Source organism: Chamaea fasciata, unplaced genomic scaffold, assembly GCF_029207755.1.
Source record: "Chamaea fasciata isolate MVZ Bird 193981 ecotype frontalis unplaced genomic scaffold, bChaFas1.0.hap1 SCAF_1, whole genome shotgun sequence".
In the NCBI taxonomy this organism is placed as follows: Eukaryota; Metazoa; Chordata; class Aves; order Passeriformes; family Sylviidae; genus Chamaea; species Chamaea fasciata.
Window position 1 is genome coordinate 112,646,589 of NW_027094086.1, and position 15,250 is coordinate 112,661,838.

The 15,250-nt window shown below is 37.0% G+C and overlaps 1 protein-coding gene across 5 annotated transcripts in view; it reads right to left on the bottom strand.

Annotated features, from left to right (window-relative positions):
• RBMS3 (RNA binding motif single stranded interacting protein 3) overlaps window positions 1-15,250 on the bottom strand; it is a 703,903-nt gene that overhangs the window by 131,769 nt on the left and 556,884 nt on the right. For all 5 annotated transcript variants that reach the window (XM_066194111.1, XM_066194121.1, XM_066194148.1 and 2 more), the window contains one exon: window positions 11,761-11,840. In XM_066194111.1, coding sequence (XP_066050208.1) covers window positions 11,761-11,840 — 80 coding nt within the window. The remainder of the gene's footprint in view (window positions 1-11,760; window positions 11,841-15,250) is intronic.

The following is a 15,250-nucleotide window of genomic DNA, read 5'->3' on the forward strand; positions in this document are numbered from 1 at the left end:
TGACAGTCCAGCTCTATCTATTATTTTTCATACATTTGGTTACATTAATGTTGATTAATGGTCAGTAGTTTCAATGAAGTCTAAAAGACTTCAATACCTAAGTATCCCTGCAAATTAATGGGACTGACGTACCTCTCACTCAAACTAATTCAGAAAATGCCCAAAATGTTAAATTAGGACCCAATACCAGAGAAGTAATCTGCAGTCCACCTACAGAATAAGCCTCCTTTATATCACTACTCTGGCATTCAGAAAAACCTTCTGGAATCAATGATCACACAAAATGACCAGAACAGCAGAATCCTGATTCAAACCACCACTTATGTATATTTTTAAGGGTGCTGAATATTTTTTACTCTTCCAAAGCCAGAAAATTGCTTTCAAAGACATGTCTTGGGAAAAGAAAAAAGCTTGAAAATTAAATTCAACGCACACCCCAATTCCAATATCTTCAATATTTTCCACCTTCAAATATTATATCCCATCTACATCTCTTATTTTCTTAGCACTGAGATTCAATCTCACTTTGGATGCAGCTCGTAGTACCAATGCTATATCAGCAGCCTGGGTCATGTCATACACAAAAGGACTATTTGGTTGAAATTACAGGCAGGGAAAACATATAAAAATGAAAACCTGCCTACCAACACATTAATCACAAAAAAAAAAAAAAAAATCATTTAAGCTTTTTAATGACTATTTCTTCTTACATTATATGAAGTATGCTGAAGTAAAGATAAATCATATGGAAAAGGAACTGCTCAACCTAAACTTGTATCCAACACACACCTGTTGGAATTAAAGCCTAAGGCTTTTGCCTCCAAAGGGAAATTTCTTGGTGCTACTGCTCACATTCAAGAAGAATGCTTTCAAAGAATCCAGCTCACTTTTCCCTGGTTTCTTTTAGAGCCACCCTTGAGGCTAGTCTGAAACAAGATAAATTTGAGATGAAAATAACCAATGACATCAACTCCTACATCAGTGAAATGCAGGCTCTTGCAATATATTTACTCCTATGCTACCAGGCTTCTTTAGAAAATTCCAAATGCTGAGGTTTTCATTACACTGTAATGTAAAATTCAGCTGATGAAGAATTTCTTTGAAGGGCAGGTGCTCATTCATGGTGCTGTTTCCATGGGTGAGGTTGGAAGGGGAAATCCAGATGAGAATGCAGTGAGGAAGCTGCTGGGTCATATTAACTTATTTGAATACATATTTCAAATTTTTATAGTATAAAAAAAAGTATAAGCTCTGAACTAAAAAGCTTCACATGTGGTCACAAAGTTACAGTATTTACTGAAAGGGGGACAGAAGGAGAAGGAGGGGAAGAGGGAAGAAACGGAAGAGGGGAAAAAAAAGGAAGAAAAAATGGAGAATGAAAGGGAAAGGGAAGGAAAAAGAGGGAAAAAAGGCTCAGAATCAGTGAATTCATTGTGCAATCAGTAACATAATTGAGAATAATGCTGATTGTATTCAGTAATACAACACTGTAACTGAAGATCCACCCATGACAACTGGGATATATATCTTTTTAGTTTTTTGGGGGGATTTCTTTTGTCATTAAAATTTGCATTTTTTGAAATGTACAAGTCACATGTAATGTAGTGATTGTTAAACTTGGCATTTGAAAGTTATTTTTTCCTACCATATCTGTGCAATCTAAAAGTTAAATTACTCCTTTGCCCTTTTTCTCTCTCTTTTTTTTTGTTTCTTTTTCTTTGCTGAACGGCAGCAATTCCAAAAATACTATATACTGAAAGATTATATACTGGGTGGTAGGGTAAAGGCTATATATGAAATGCTGCTTTAATGAGCTTTAACAAAAAGGACAAATGTAAAATCAGATATCCATCACCTTTCCCCTCCCTCTTGATGTCTCTTACATTGTAGAAGATAAATTGCAGACACATCATAGACACTAAGGCAGCCCAAGTAAAATGTAGGCTGCTTTGCCCTTCTTTCAAGTTCCTGTGATTGAACCTGGGAAAGACCTTTCTATGATCCTGTGATCAAATGCTGCCATTCAAACAAGAAAGGCTCAGAGAAATGGCAAAGAAATGGGGTTTTCACAGCTGCTCAGGACTGCTGACCAGCATAATGACATTGTTGCTGTGACAAACAAATAAAAAAATCAAACAGCATCTTGGCCTTCTGCTTTCTCAGTGCTTTCAAGGCTGAATTGCTTTTCTCTGTGTTTTGCAGCACCATTCAAGGAGAAGGGTGAGAGAGAGACTTCAAGTATGCAAGAGGCTCCTGGTATTCAAAAAATATGGAAAAGGGAGAGGGGGGCTTCTGGTATTCAAAACATATGGAAACTGCTATTGTGATACACTCATCTTACTTTGTCAAGATGAAATTCAAAGGGAAACGTTCACATGCTACTTCAGACACTTCATGTCACTTCATACTCGGGGGGAAAAGCCTGCAGAAAGTCCTCAATGCTCCTCTGGTGCCAGGGACAGGTTAACTTTAGGAGGGAGGGAGGGAGACAGTGCGGCAGGAAGGCAAGACTACAAAAGGAGAACAAGCTCTGTGTATTTTTTTCCCTTATATGTGTCTTCCCTTTCTTGTGACATTTCCTTTCTCACTACAAAGTCCTTCCTAAAGGCATCAGCACCAATTTTTTTCCCCAAATGCTTAAGGACACACCATGCACCTGCAGGATGACTTCTGTTCAGACGAGTACTCAGAAGTTCAGATACGTATCAGCTCTTTCCAGCTACCAATTTCTTCACATGCTCTGCTGGTGACAAAGTCTTTGTAGAAAACTCTCTGTACCAGCCCTGATGGGACAAAGCCAGCTGAGAGCCTCCATAAGGCTGTTTGCAGCTGAGGGCACTTCAAGGCACCTCTCCTGGATGTTTGTTGATTTACAGTGGTGTCCCAAAACATGTGAAAATTCAACACTCCAATTTTATTGGGACATTCCCAGGGGCTTCAACTTCTGGTTGAAATAAGGATGCCCAAAGGAGTGCATCAAAAAATATCTATTTGCATATTGTTAAGCTTCAAAAAAACTTTTTTATTCAGCTTAGTTGGAATTAACAGGGTAAAGAAGATTGAAACTTCTGACATAAATGTCTCTATACTTTGAATTTAAAAGTGTTCAATGTGTAAGCAAGTGGAAAAGTGTGAGAGAGGGAGGAGGAAAGGAAAAACTTTTCTTGAAAGGCCTGAAAGGGAAATAATTTTCCTCAGTCAAAAAACATGAGATTATGCAAACCACTAGCTGGGTATTATTACTATTGAGCATAACACACTATGAGCTCAAGTGGTTAGTCTCTGCTCAGCCTTGCTCAAGTTGGCTTTTTAAATTACTTTTAAACTAGTTGGCTCAGGTGTGACAACACTATACTGCAGCAGTAGGGTCTGCAAAGCAGATGTACTCCATCATTTAAAGTGTCCTGAAGGGACTAATAAAGTAATGCAGGGGAAAAAGAAACAGGAGGAGCTCTGCCACTGCTGGCCACAGCTGATGCAAAAGCAGAATTCCTCCCTGAAATCTGAATCATGTACAAATAACTTTACAATGTTCCACATTGTTTCATGCTCTGATTTGCATGTTTTTATTTATTTGCATTGCTTTGTTTTAAACTGCCAGCCCTTTAGACCTAAACAATCTGAAATTCAAGCTGTGAATCTTTCTGGCTCATAAATTCTGCCTGCCATAACACCTGCGCAACTCGTCTGTCTTGTCTTGGATTTTACAAGTGCATCCAAGGAACAGCACTGTCCCTGGACCAGAAACTTGTCGACACTTCTCCTGCTGATGTATGAGGCAAGACAGAATTTAATGCACACACTCTCAGCTGTGCTGGTTATGCAGCAGTAGCATACAGAAGGGACTTTTTTGTTCTTAAACAAATATATCCACCATTTCCCATAAAGGGAATGGATTTGCTGAATTAGAAGATTTACATAGTCACTCCTAACAGCAAAAAATGCCCATGAGATAAAAGAAGAAAGAAAAGTACATATTGGAATTAGTTTAGATAAACTGTGGCACAGTTCATTGCCAATAGATATTATGAATGAGAAAGGAATGCAGTTCTCTGTTTATGCTGCAGACTTTTAGAAATCTTAGGAAAGATATGACAGGTGCTACTGTGGCAGGAAGAAAAAAAAGAAATAATCTTTTCTCATTTATATGCCATATTGTTCTCTAACTTTCATTCTTATAAACCAAGTGGAAGATTTTAATCCAAATGGTAGTAATGTTTTTCTATACATCATGACCTGAATTACTGTGATATCACAAACAAACCGATCTCATGCATATTTTGTTACCTCTAGTTACAAAGTAACAGAAAAACCCCCAAGCCTGTAAAAGACTTTCTCCTTAATTATACAGCTAGATTAAAAAACTCAGTATTTGATCATATAGCTTTTTGAAATACAAAAAGATATGGTTCTTTTCCTGGGAACTTACAGACCAATACAAGATCAAATGAAACACAACATAAATACGTAGCACTTCAGATCTTTGAGACTATCCCCATCATCAACAACTTTATGTATTTCTGGAAAAGCAGGTTTTAGATGATGTCAGTATTCTGTCTTCACTCACAAAGCTTTCCTCATGGGCTCAAATTATATGGCTTAGCACTAATACACACATCTTAATATCTTAAATATGAATTGGCTCAGCCCCCATTCCTTCAAGAAATTAGTGTGTACCACTATTGGGGTTTACTGAGTAAACAAATAATTCTGTATCCTCCTAACCAAAGGGATGTCTTTATGAATGAAATGAAAATGAGATAAAATCTTGAAGAGATAGGAATTCTTATTTTTTGCTTTTTTAGGGAAATAATCCTTGGCTTTAAAGTATCTAAAGAATATACAATCTTTAAGATCATGAAATCTAGGAAACTGGAATGGATCTTTGTATCCATTTGCACATGACATGGAAATATGTGCTATGAAACCAGAAGCACTGACAGCAATGTCAGCACAGTAAGGACAAGTGAGGGTTACATACACATAATTCTGAAGAACTTAAAAAAAAAAAAAAAAACCCAAAGGAGCTAAAGACAGAGAACCCTGTCTTGTTCAGTGGTACAAAAAGACACACTTCACATTTGAAACTCTTAAGAATGTCATGAAGCAAAACAAGTATTCATAAGATTTTAAACGCTGGTTTTGGAAGGAAGAAAACTTTGAAAGTACAAGAAACACTTCATTTTAGGAGAAGTCAAAAGTTATTGGAAATCTATTGCTGAAGAGCTGGTACATGTTGGATTAACTACAAATGATGTTTGGCCAAGTAGTGGAAGGAGGGTAAAGCCAGGAGCCTGTGCTGGTGGTGTTTGACAGCTGTGAGTCTAAAAGGCTGGGCAGAACATGGAGCAGTGATGAGGTTTTGGCCACATCATAGAAGCCTGCATGAGTCACAAACCAAAGCCACTGAGATCTAAACAGGGAACTGCTTTCAAAGCAAAAGGTTTTATATTTTCCAATAACTCATTACCCATTCTGCAGTTTCTTGGTCATAAAGTCCATCTTTATGACCATGTTCTGCAAAGTTGGTATGATCTTAAATGCTATGTGATGTCTGAAAAATGAAACTATTTCCCTAGGGACACTCCCTTCTGAGAGCTGTACACACCACTCAGGCACCTCTTAACATCCAACATGACTCAGGCAATAGGTCCACAGAGCCCATTCTGCATGGAATTGTTTGTCAGAGAGACCTGAGCTTGGGACAGCACCTGCACATTGCCGAGGGCATGTGAAGCACATGGGGGCCAAAGCAGGACAGGGCTTATAGAAGCCTCATGGTCATCACCAAGGCTCAAGCAGGAGTTAAAGATGAAGACTTTGAAAGAAGATGAAACCAACAGAAGTTAAAAGGATATTCAGAGGGTTCGCAATGTAAAATAAATCTCTGCTAACAATGAGCTGAGTTTGTGTATTTATGGAGCACAGAAAGTGAAAGATAACCGCAATTCCATAAAAAATGACAGCCAGAAATTGGAAATGAGAAAAATAAATAGAAAATTTGTTAAACTGTTACTTTTTATGAAGATATTTACAAGGATCATATTTTCTGATACAAGAAGGAAGGATTTATATAGTGCAGTCAGCAGACAACATTTAAAGTACTTACAATCCTAAATTCTTAGAATTCAGGTAGACAATATAAAATATTCAGTTAACATTAGTATCAGGTACGCAAAAGGAACTGAGAATACAATTAAGAAAATTTGGGGATTTTTAGTAAAGAAAATTTTTGAGGGTAACAATATGTAAGAAACTTCTTAAACTAGTTTCACTAAGTGTTACCAGTAGAAAACCTGGCAGAATCCCCTTTATTCTGAGTTCTCTGTAGCATTCAACAAATATTTTAAGATATCTGAAAACCTATACCTGGTTTATAGTTTTGGCTGCTGTTTTATCTAGTTTGAAATGTCAAAAATATATCCATATATACAGACAGGTACACAAATGCCCCAAGAACAAACTTTTGGAAGAGTTTTTCAGTGTTTTATCTATATAAATGAACAGAATTAAATACAAAAAAGATAAAGCACCAAGGGACAGGGTCTAAAAACCTCAAACAAAACATTTTAAGTTCATTCACTCAGAAAAACAATTTACAGCATCACTAATGACAAACAAGATAGCATTCGTTCACACTAAGAGAAAAACAGTGGAAAATGTTGTTAATATCCAGTACACAGTTAACCCTCAACTGGAATACTGTTCCCTCATCACCATTTAAGGCACAATATCCTAAAAAACATGACTCTAGAAAACATGTTGGTCTAAATAGAGTATTGCAAGCTCTAAGTTGACTTCTTTGAAGCCAAAGGTAACTATTTGAATTTACTCTCTGTGGGGGAAGAACCTGAGAGACATCCTAAAAGAAATATTTAAACTAAGGAGAGAAGCAGAAAATATAATTTGATTTTGGTGAAAAGAGTCCACAAAAATGCAGTGCTTGGAACACTTTCAAGAAGAAAAAAAAGAAGCATGCCCAGTAATGATTTAAGAAAAGTATGAGGTATTTGCAAATACATCCGTATTGCTGCAGATAATTTCTATTGAAGAGTTTTTACTCTAGTAAAAGTCAGCATCAAAATGACACACTTGTTATTTGTGGGGTCCTTAACATACACAAGGATAATAATTCCTTCTTCTTTTTTTTTGTCAGATATCTGTAACTAAATTAACAAGAAGAAAAGCAAGATTGACCATGTAATGTAGCATTCATATGTCTCACTTTAAATTTTCTCTGAGAAAGTAACTGGCCCAGTGTCCTCTGACAACTCAAAGCATCTACAAAGCAAATGAAATTTAGGAAGTACTACAACAACTAGAAAATTCTGTGAAGGAGTATAATGGACATATCGGCAGAGGATAATTACCATAATTGAAGCATGTTCCTGTGAAATTCCAGAGAGAAAAGTAAGAACTTGATAAACTTTTGCATTTATTCAGAAAGAGAAAATGAAGTTATCCAAAAACATCCTAAGATACCGGGACATGAACAAAAACTGTGTAAATATCATACCCTAAACTTGCCTATCCAAACTTGCTACTGAGAGATGAGCTAGGAAAATTTAATTTAATTCAGTGATTGAAAAATGTCAAAAATTATCAAGATTTCATATGAAGTCTCCTATTCACCAACAAAAATAGATGCAGTACAGAAAGACTGAGAGAGAGCTGCCTTCATTATTAGCAGTGCTTTTCACATCTTGATGGAGATGTAGAACAATACAGAATTCATTTGCTGACTTTCAGCATGGCTGTACAGGGCCTATACCATTAGTTTCACATGGGGCTGAATTCTCTAAGGGATGAAAATATACCCACTAGGCCATGTAGGTCTATTTATCTCAGGAAAGCAGTGCTAATAAAGGGAAAACAAAAACCCTCTCACAAATAAAACGCACTAAAATAATAACCACTCAAAGCTACTCAGAATATTTATGAAGTTGACATGGAATCTGAGATTTTGCAGATTTCTGGAGATGACTGTGCTTTCTCAGTCTGAAAGAAATTATTTTCTTTGAGAAAAGACACTAACTAATTATTTATGGGACAACCAATTATTTTGTACTGTAAATCTAAGACTGAACATCATGAAATGCTTATAAGCTGAGCAAGCAAGAGAGTGGAGCAATTCCTTTTGGAATGGAATGAAGCCAAGGAGTTCAAGAGAGAAGGCCCCTTAATAAGAATGATTCACTAACACAGACACAGTGATGCTCAATTTACCTAGGCACCATACAACTGACCATCAAAATGTTTCAGGAGACAGAAAATAACCTTCACGTTGTGCCTGGGTTGAAGCAGTGGGGTCTGGAGCTACAAGTGCTCAGTTCTACAATTTTTAAGAAACAACAGACAGTGATTGAAATTATAAAGTCAAAGAAGGATGGATGTATTTTTGCTTTTAGAAGGTACAGAAAACAGTGCCTCCCAAGTGCCCTGTGTGCCCTCTTTTCCTTGCAGTTTTAAGACTGCTTTCCTGCTCCATTGTTGGCCAGCTTAGATCTGTGACTCTTGGCTAGACTCAAACATCCAGGTACATAACAGTTACTCTATTGCAATTTTTTTCTAACTTACAACAACAGTAAAAAAACCCCCAAACCCCACAACAACAAAAACCAAATTTTAAAAATCCAACTGCATTTGCATCTCATTTTCCAAGAAAAAAACTAAATGAAAAAGAGCTCTGTATTCAAAATTAATGTTGGAGATAACTGTTTGGGAAGGTATAACTATGTCACAGCCCATGCTTTATTCTGACATGAAAGCCAGAGCCATGGTTCCCAGTCTTTCTAATGGGGTGTTCAACAGCATGTGAAAGCTACCTACTCCAGATCTTCCATCATTTCTGCGTAACCAGGCAAAACTGCCCCTGTAGCACATGAGCATTTTATCCTCTAAACATGCTAGTCTCACAAACATACATCCCACAGAATGTATGGTGACACATCACCAGGATCACATCGCAGGGAGTCCAGCAGGGAAAGACAGCATGGGTGCAGGAGAGCTGCCAAAATGATTTGTCTGGTACATAATCCCACAGCCTCAGGCCAGTAGCACATGGCCAACAGCCAGGCTGATTTCTTTCTTGATGGGCCTCATGCAACATTAGAGCTCAGATGAGAGGTGTGGACAAAAATGCAAAACCCCCTTTCCGTTCACTGCTACACCTAAAAGAAATCCATCTGAAAATCCAAAATCAATGTAATTTAACCCTTGGATTGATGAATTGATTCACTTTCCTCTCAGTAAGATCAGGCCTTTGAGCAGCAGAGGTTAATAACAGATAGCGTTGCATATTTCCACTAATGTTCACCAGTTCTTTGTTTATAAACTGATATCCATAAAGAGGTCACAGCAACAAACTAGAGATGATTCTCCTTCCATGCCAATCACTGAGATGCTGGAAGGATCCTTTTCAGACAAGTACATTAAGAGACTTGATTTTCTTTCCTGTTTCATGCAAGACACTTCTGTCTTTGCTGAGAGGCTTAAATACAGGTTCATAGCACAGATGCAGAAACTGAGTTCAAGCCTCAACAGGAATCTACAAGAAGAAGAAACGAGGAGAGAATCATTCTTTGCACTGGATAAAATGTAAATGATCCCCTGAAGAGACTCCACTGCTAAGGTGATCATGTTTGTGCCCTAGCTTCTTAAGAAGAAGAGGAATGAATACAACAAATCTTTTAATTATAGATTTAAAGAGTGCCCTACTCTAGTAACAAGACACAAACAGCCTCTTTTATGTGGACCAAATACCCTATGACGAGTTCTAATTACTTGTGTTCAGAGATACAAAATCTGCCTCTCAAAACTCGAAGACAAAATGGGATCTTACAGATACCTTGTACACAGTTGAGTGAACTCAGTTAATGGTTCAGTGACTTTTTCCCAAGCTGCATTATGCTGTATCTGCATCTGAACAGTACTCAGGTAAATTAAAACCCTTAATATAATCACTTCCCAAATAATCCTTTCAACTAAATGCCATCTGACAACTACAGTCATGAGAGAAACATAGTAGACAATCTTTTCACATGGACATCTTTTCTTCTTCAAGGAACTAATTCATGTCCTTTAAGAAAGCATCAAAAGTTATAGCCATTAAAATCCAACTTCAGTGTATCTCTTGAAACTTGAGATAACAAGAAGTAAATAATCATGCTATGTTATCAAGACCCTTGTATTGATTTCCGACATTGTTCATATTGAATACCCAGTACATTCTTGATTATTTAAAAAAATTTAAAAAGAAGAAAAAAAGGAAATTATTTTCATTTCATAGCTTTCATTCTTTACCATTCGGCTTTCTGTCTCAAACAGGCTCTGTAAGAGTATTCTACTTTAATACTGGATCTAACGATGTGTCCTCTCGGAGGCTACTGGGAATGTGACCATGGAGCACACAGGCTTATACTGACAAAGCCAGCCTTACTGACTCCTTGCTATTCACACTCTTTCCATTGGGTGTTGCTATGATATTAAACAGATTACTGCTGGGACTCAAAGTGTGCATACAGAAAGGCAAGCCAAAGGTTAAAGTCCTCTGCCTATGTTGCTCAGCCCATTGTTCTACACAGCCCAAGTTTGTACTTGACAAAGTTGGTGGTGTAATTCATCAGCTGGTGCTGAAAAAAATTGTCAGTGACTACTTTTGAAAAGGCAATCTTAAAATGGAGTCTTGCAGCTTGTACTAAAAGCTTTATATTCTTTCATGAAGGTGATCTGACTAAAATTTATATGTACATTGCAGCATTCAATTACTGTACACTGTAGCTGTGCAGATGGCTTTCCTTTAATTAGAGTATTTAGTACATCTTCTGCATAAAGAACCAGGCAATGAATAAGAAGAAATTTAATGAAAGTAACCAAAAAAGGAAATAGTTTAAAGGAAGCTAGGGGGGAAAAAAAAGGGAGATAACAACTTAGGACACAATTCTTGCAAGTATTTCCTGCTTATTTAATGCAGCCTTTCAGAAAACCCAGAGGGGAAATCCTTGCAAATTTGTGGCCTTGGAGAGGTCTTGTCAAGCAGTAAGTATCAAGAAACTGATCACTAAACTTTGCAAAGCTGATAAACGCACAGATAGCTAGAGATTTTAAAAGCAAAATAATAGCTGGAACTTGGCTTTCAATGTGGCACACACACACACACACACACACACACACCAGTGAATATATTCTAAGGGTATTGTGAGAAAATATCAAGACTTCATTAAGTTATAGCAAGAAAAAAATTATATAAAATAATTTAATATTTGAAATATCCTCAGCATTAACAGCTACTGCTGTTAATACTGGTAACAGTAGCTAGCAACACTAAGTGGTAACTGTGATGAATATAAAGCTTGAAGTCCTGGACATTTTATAATCAATAATGAGGCAGCTAGGCTTATATTCTTATAAAAGTTATATTCCTAGTTTGTTAGAAAATCCTTGGCATTTAGTTATGTCACCTCAATACTAACTGGAAAAAAAACCCAAAAAACCCAAAACAAAACAACATTTAAAAGGCAAAAACACTGTGAGACAACAATAATTTTATATGTTCCTAAATTTCAGGCATAAATGCTTAAAACATACAAACCTGGGTAAGAAAAAGTTGCTATGGGTCATAAAGGATAGGTTTCAGCTAGAGAAGTTATATGCCCCCTTAGCAGGGGTAGTAATTTAAGCCACTCTCAAGATAAATTCCAGTATTTCTGTATTTTAAACTTTTCAGTGGTTTTTAAATTTCACAATGATGGCTAGACTTACCTGGTAGACCTGGTGGGGTTTTCAGATATTTGCCATTAAAATGTTGAATTACTACTTCACATTTTTCTGTAGACTCCATTCTGGAAAAGAGAAGAGAGTGGAATATGGGTAGAGGCAATATGTGTTACTAGACTGTTATGGAAGCACTCAGTCAGCAAAAAACAAAAAGCTGAAGGAGAAAAAAAGGACAAGCACAGATGCTGAGAGAAATCTTCAAGCCTGTTGTTGCTGATTTCTGCAGAGAAACTGGTTGAGCCCATTAGGACAGAGTGTGGCTCTGGAGGAGGACCTGCCACCCTCCCTGCCTGCAGCTGCACTCCCAGCTGTGTTTGAGCCACAGCCCTGTCAATGAACAGTCCCCTTCTGGCTCCAGGGCATCACCCTGAACAAGGACATTCTTTATCCTCTCGCTGCTTGGAAAAGCAATGGACACGTTTCTAAGCTCGTTGTGCACCCAAAATAACTTCAAATGGCTTAAAGAAATGAATTGCAGGATTTGCAGAAGAACACGGAGGATTAAACAACAATTATTAAGGATTACAGTGTTAAGAAAACAACCTGCAAAGACAGACTTTATAGTAAAACCAAAAACAATGCATACATGACTATAACAACATAAAGCCGAATTCTGGGTGAAGACCGTAATTTATGTGTAACACTGGCAGAGGAAATGCCTTACTGTTCATCTTCTGCAAGTTCAGGATAACTTTCAGCATTGAGACATTAAAGCATTAACAGTGAATTGGTAAATGTATTTTTGAAGAATTTTTAGCAATACAAAATTACATGTCAAATCCCAAACCATGGTTATACCACATCTGGGAACTCACCACTGTTTCAGATCTTCTAAATTAACTGCCTACAAGTCTGGAAAAAGAGTTAACTTTGCTACAGAGGGTGTTTAGAAACTTGGAGAAGAGGAAAGAGAGAAATGGAAAGCTAGTAATTTCCTAGAAAAGTTGTGTTTAAAAACACATGTTCAATGCTCCTTCAATACACCAGCACTTACCTCCAGGTATTCTCCACAAAATAACTCTGCTGACATATATATTGCTTACTTCTCACCAGTCTAGATCGTTTTAAAATGAATTTATCTGCTACCCTTCGTGCCACACAGCTTGGGGAAAGAATGGTTCAAATGCAGTAGCAGTTTGTCTCCCAGGATACAATTTTGCCAGAGTCCAAAGGATCACACCACACCACCAAAAAAACCCAAAACCCTACCAAAAAACCCAAAACCCTAAAAAATCCTGCTTGCCCATTTAATTGTCTGAGGAAGTCAGTCTATTGTCCAATTGTTTCAGGTGAAGTTATTAAAACTTTCCCCTTCCAGGTTGTATCACTGTGTATCACGTGGGCTGGGCTATTTGTACAAGCACAAAGACAGTGACTTAGATTGTTCACTTTGGCTTCATTCAGATTTAACTAAGCGAATGTCTGCGCTGAGCCTTTAGAGACTCTTATCTCTGAAAGAATAAATGCAATAAAAGTCTGTTTTCTGTAGCTGCAGGCACTTGGTGTCAAACCATGTTATGTTGCACCACACAGCAGTGACAATTTCATTTTAATACATGGGGTACATTTTAACAAGCCAAAGCAATCCCTGCAAAGAATGCAATATATAAGCTGCTAAATGAAAGAGACTCAGTGCACTTCATGCGTTTTATGTGGGAAGAGAATAAAAGTGAAACCCACAGTGTTCTGGGATAAAAAGCCCATCATTCGAATAGCACTCTGAAAAAGAATGTGCACATTTTCCTCTCAAGTTTCACAATTAACGGCTCTCGAATGCCATTGCTGGCTATCTGTAATCTGGCACACGCTTCGCTTGAAACCGACACTGGCATTATCGACTCAGCCTGAAAAGGCAGCACAATAGACAAAGCCCTCTATACATGTTCCCCTCAGACGTGTTGCTGAGTAACAACTGCATCCATCCTTTGCCCACCCCACCTGAGCCCTCCTGTGCTTCCTGCAACTCCTGCCTGTGGGGCTGGCCTTTCCCCCGACTGGGGGGAAATCAGGAAGGCATCCTCCCCAGGGCCACCAAAACATGAATTACAATTGTATACCCCTTTTCTTAGAAATAACCCTTTCAATCTGAGTTCTTCAGGATGATTAGCTCACTGACTGACTAGGAGAAATTAGGGGTACAGAGCAACCAGAAATATTAGCAAAATTGTTTGATTCTTGCCATAACAAGACCCTGGTTTTAGTTTAGTCAGAATTCTGACCAACATCAACCACTTAGGTGTCAATGCCTATGGCAGGCACCTACGCATGAGTTGAACCTATCCACACACTGATTCACAATTACTCCTCTTCTTGTTTTATCCATAAAGATGAGCCGTATCTGGGCAGAGGCCCCCAAAATACACTTTCTTTAGGTCCACATTAATAAATTCCTCCTACTTTTCCTTCAGAAAGCTGCAGCACTCTTCTATTGTAGAACGTGCTTTGAATTATTCTTCTTATATAAGCTAGCAACACTTCAAAATGTTGCTTGAGACTGGTATTTGATAAAAATATCACTAATGGAATTGCTACATGTTAAAAGGTTTTCTGTACATGAATGTCAGCTGAGCACAGGTAAACTTGGGAGAAGAACACACTTAAATACATTTTTTAATATTGGTATTCTTTTCATAATTGACAGAACAAAAATATGACAAAATATAATATTCTGCATAAAAAGATAAAGATCCTAGATGCTTCAAAACCTTCTACTGACATATATAGGTATTCAACACTCCTGCTGGAAAGGGAAGAAAAAGAGCAGCTTCACATGATAATAGAAATTTGGTTCTGATTAGATCATTTGCAAAGTATCACTTTTAAATTCGTTTCAACTGTATATTTTTGGTGTTGATCCTAAGAGGATCTAAGATAATAATTCATATTTAAATGCAATTTGGAGATAACTATAATGCATCTGAATATTATTTTGAAACAGCAAATGCACTGCAGAAAAAAAATAATTATCAAAGCCATAGGCTTTTATAATCTTTTAAAAGGTACGGATAATGATATAAACCCAAAGGAGCTAATAAAACCATGATAGTTTATTTTTACCTGTGTCTATATATATCCCAGTTCTGGAAACTACATTGTAGGGTTCCCAAATACAAAATAAGTAGTGAGACCGTCTATATTCTATCCAATTTGAATAGAATTAATTTTTTTAAAAACTGAAGAATGCTTTTATGATTTTTTTTAGCTTTAGCTTGTAAACTAAAGACATCTCACTATGAAAAGTAAAAGAAAAAAAATCCAAACAACCCAAACCAGTGGGTGCTTAGACAAGTATCAGAACCAAATAATTTGATGTGCATATTTTGCTATTAAATATTTACTTCATATAATTTTTAAACTTTATATTATTCTATTATAAAATAATAAAAATCAATTTATTTTATAATATAAGATTTGTATTATATGTCTCTCTACAGACCACAATGGAACCGAAGTAGTCATTATGTGTTGTCAGAAG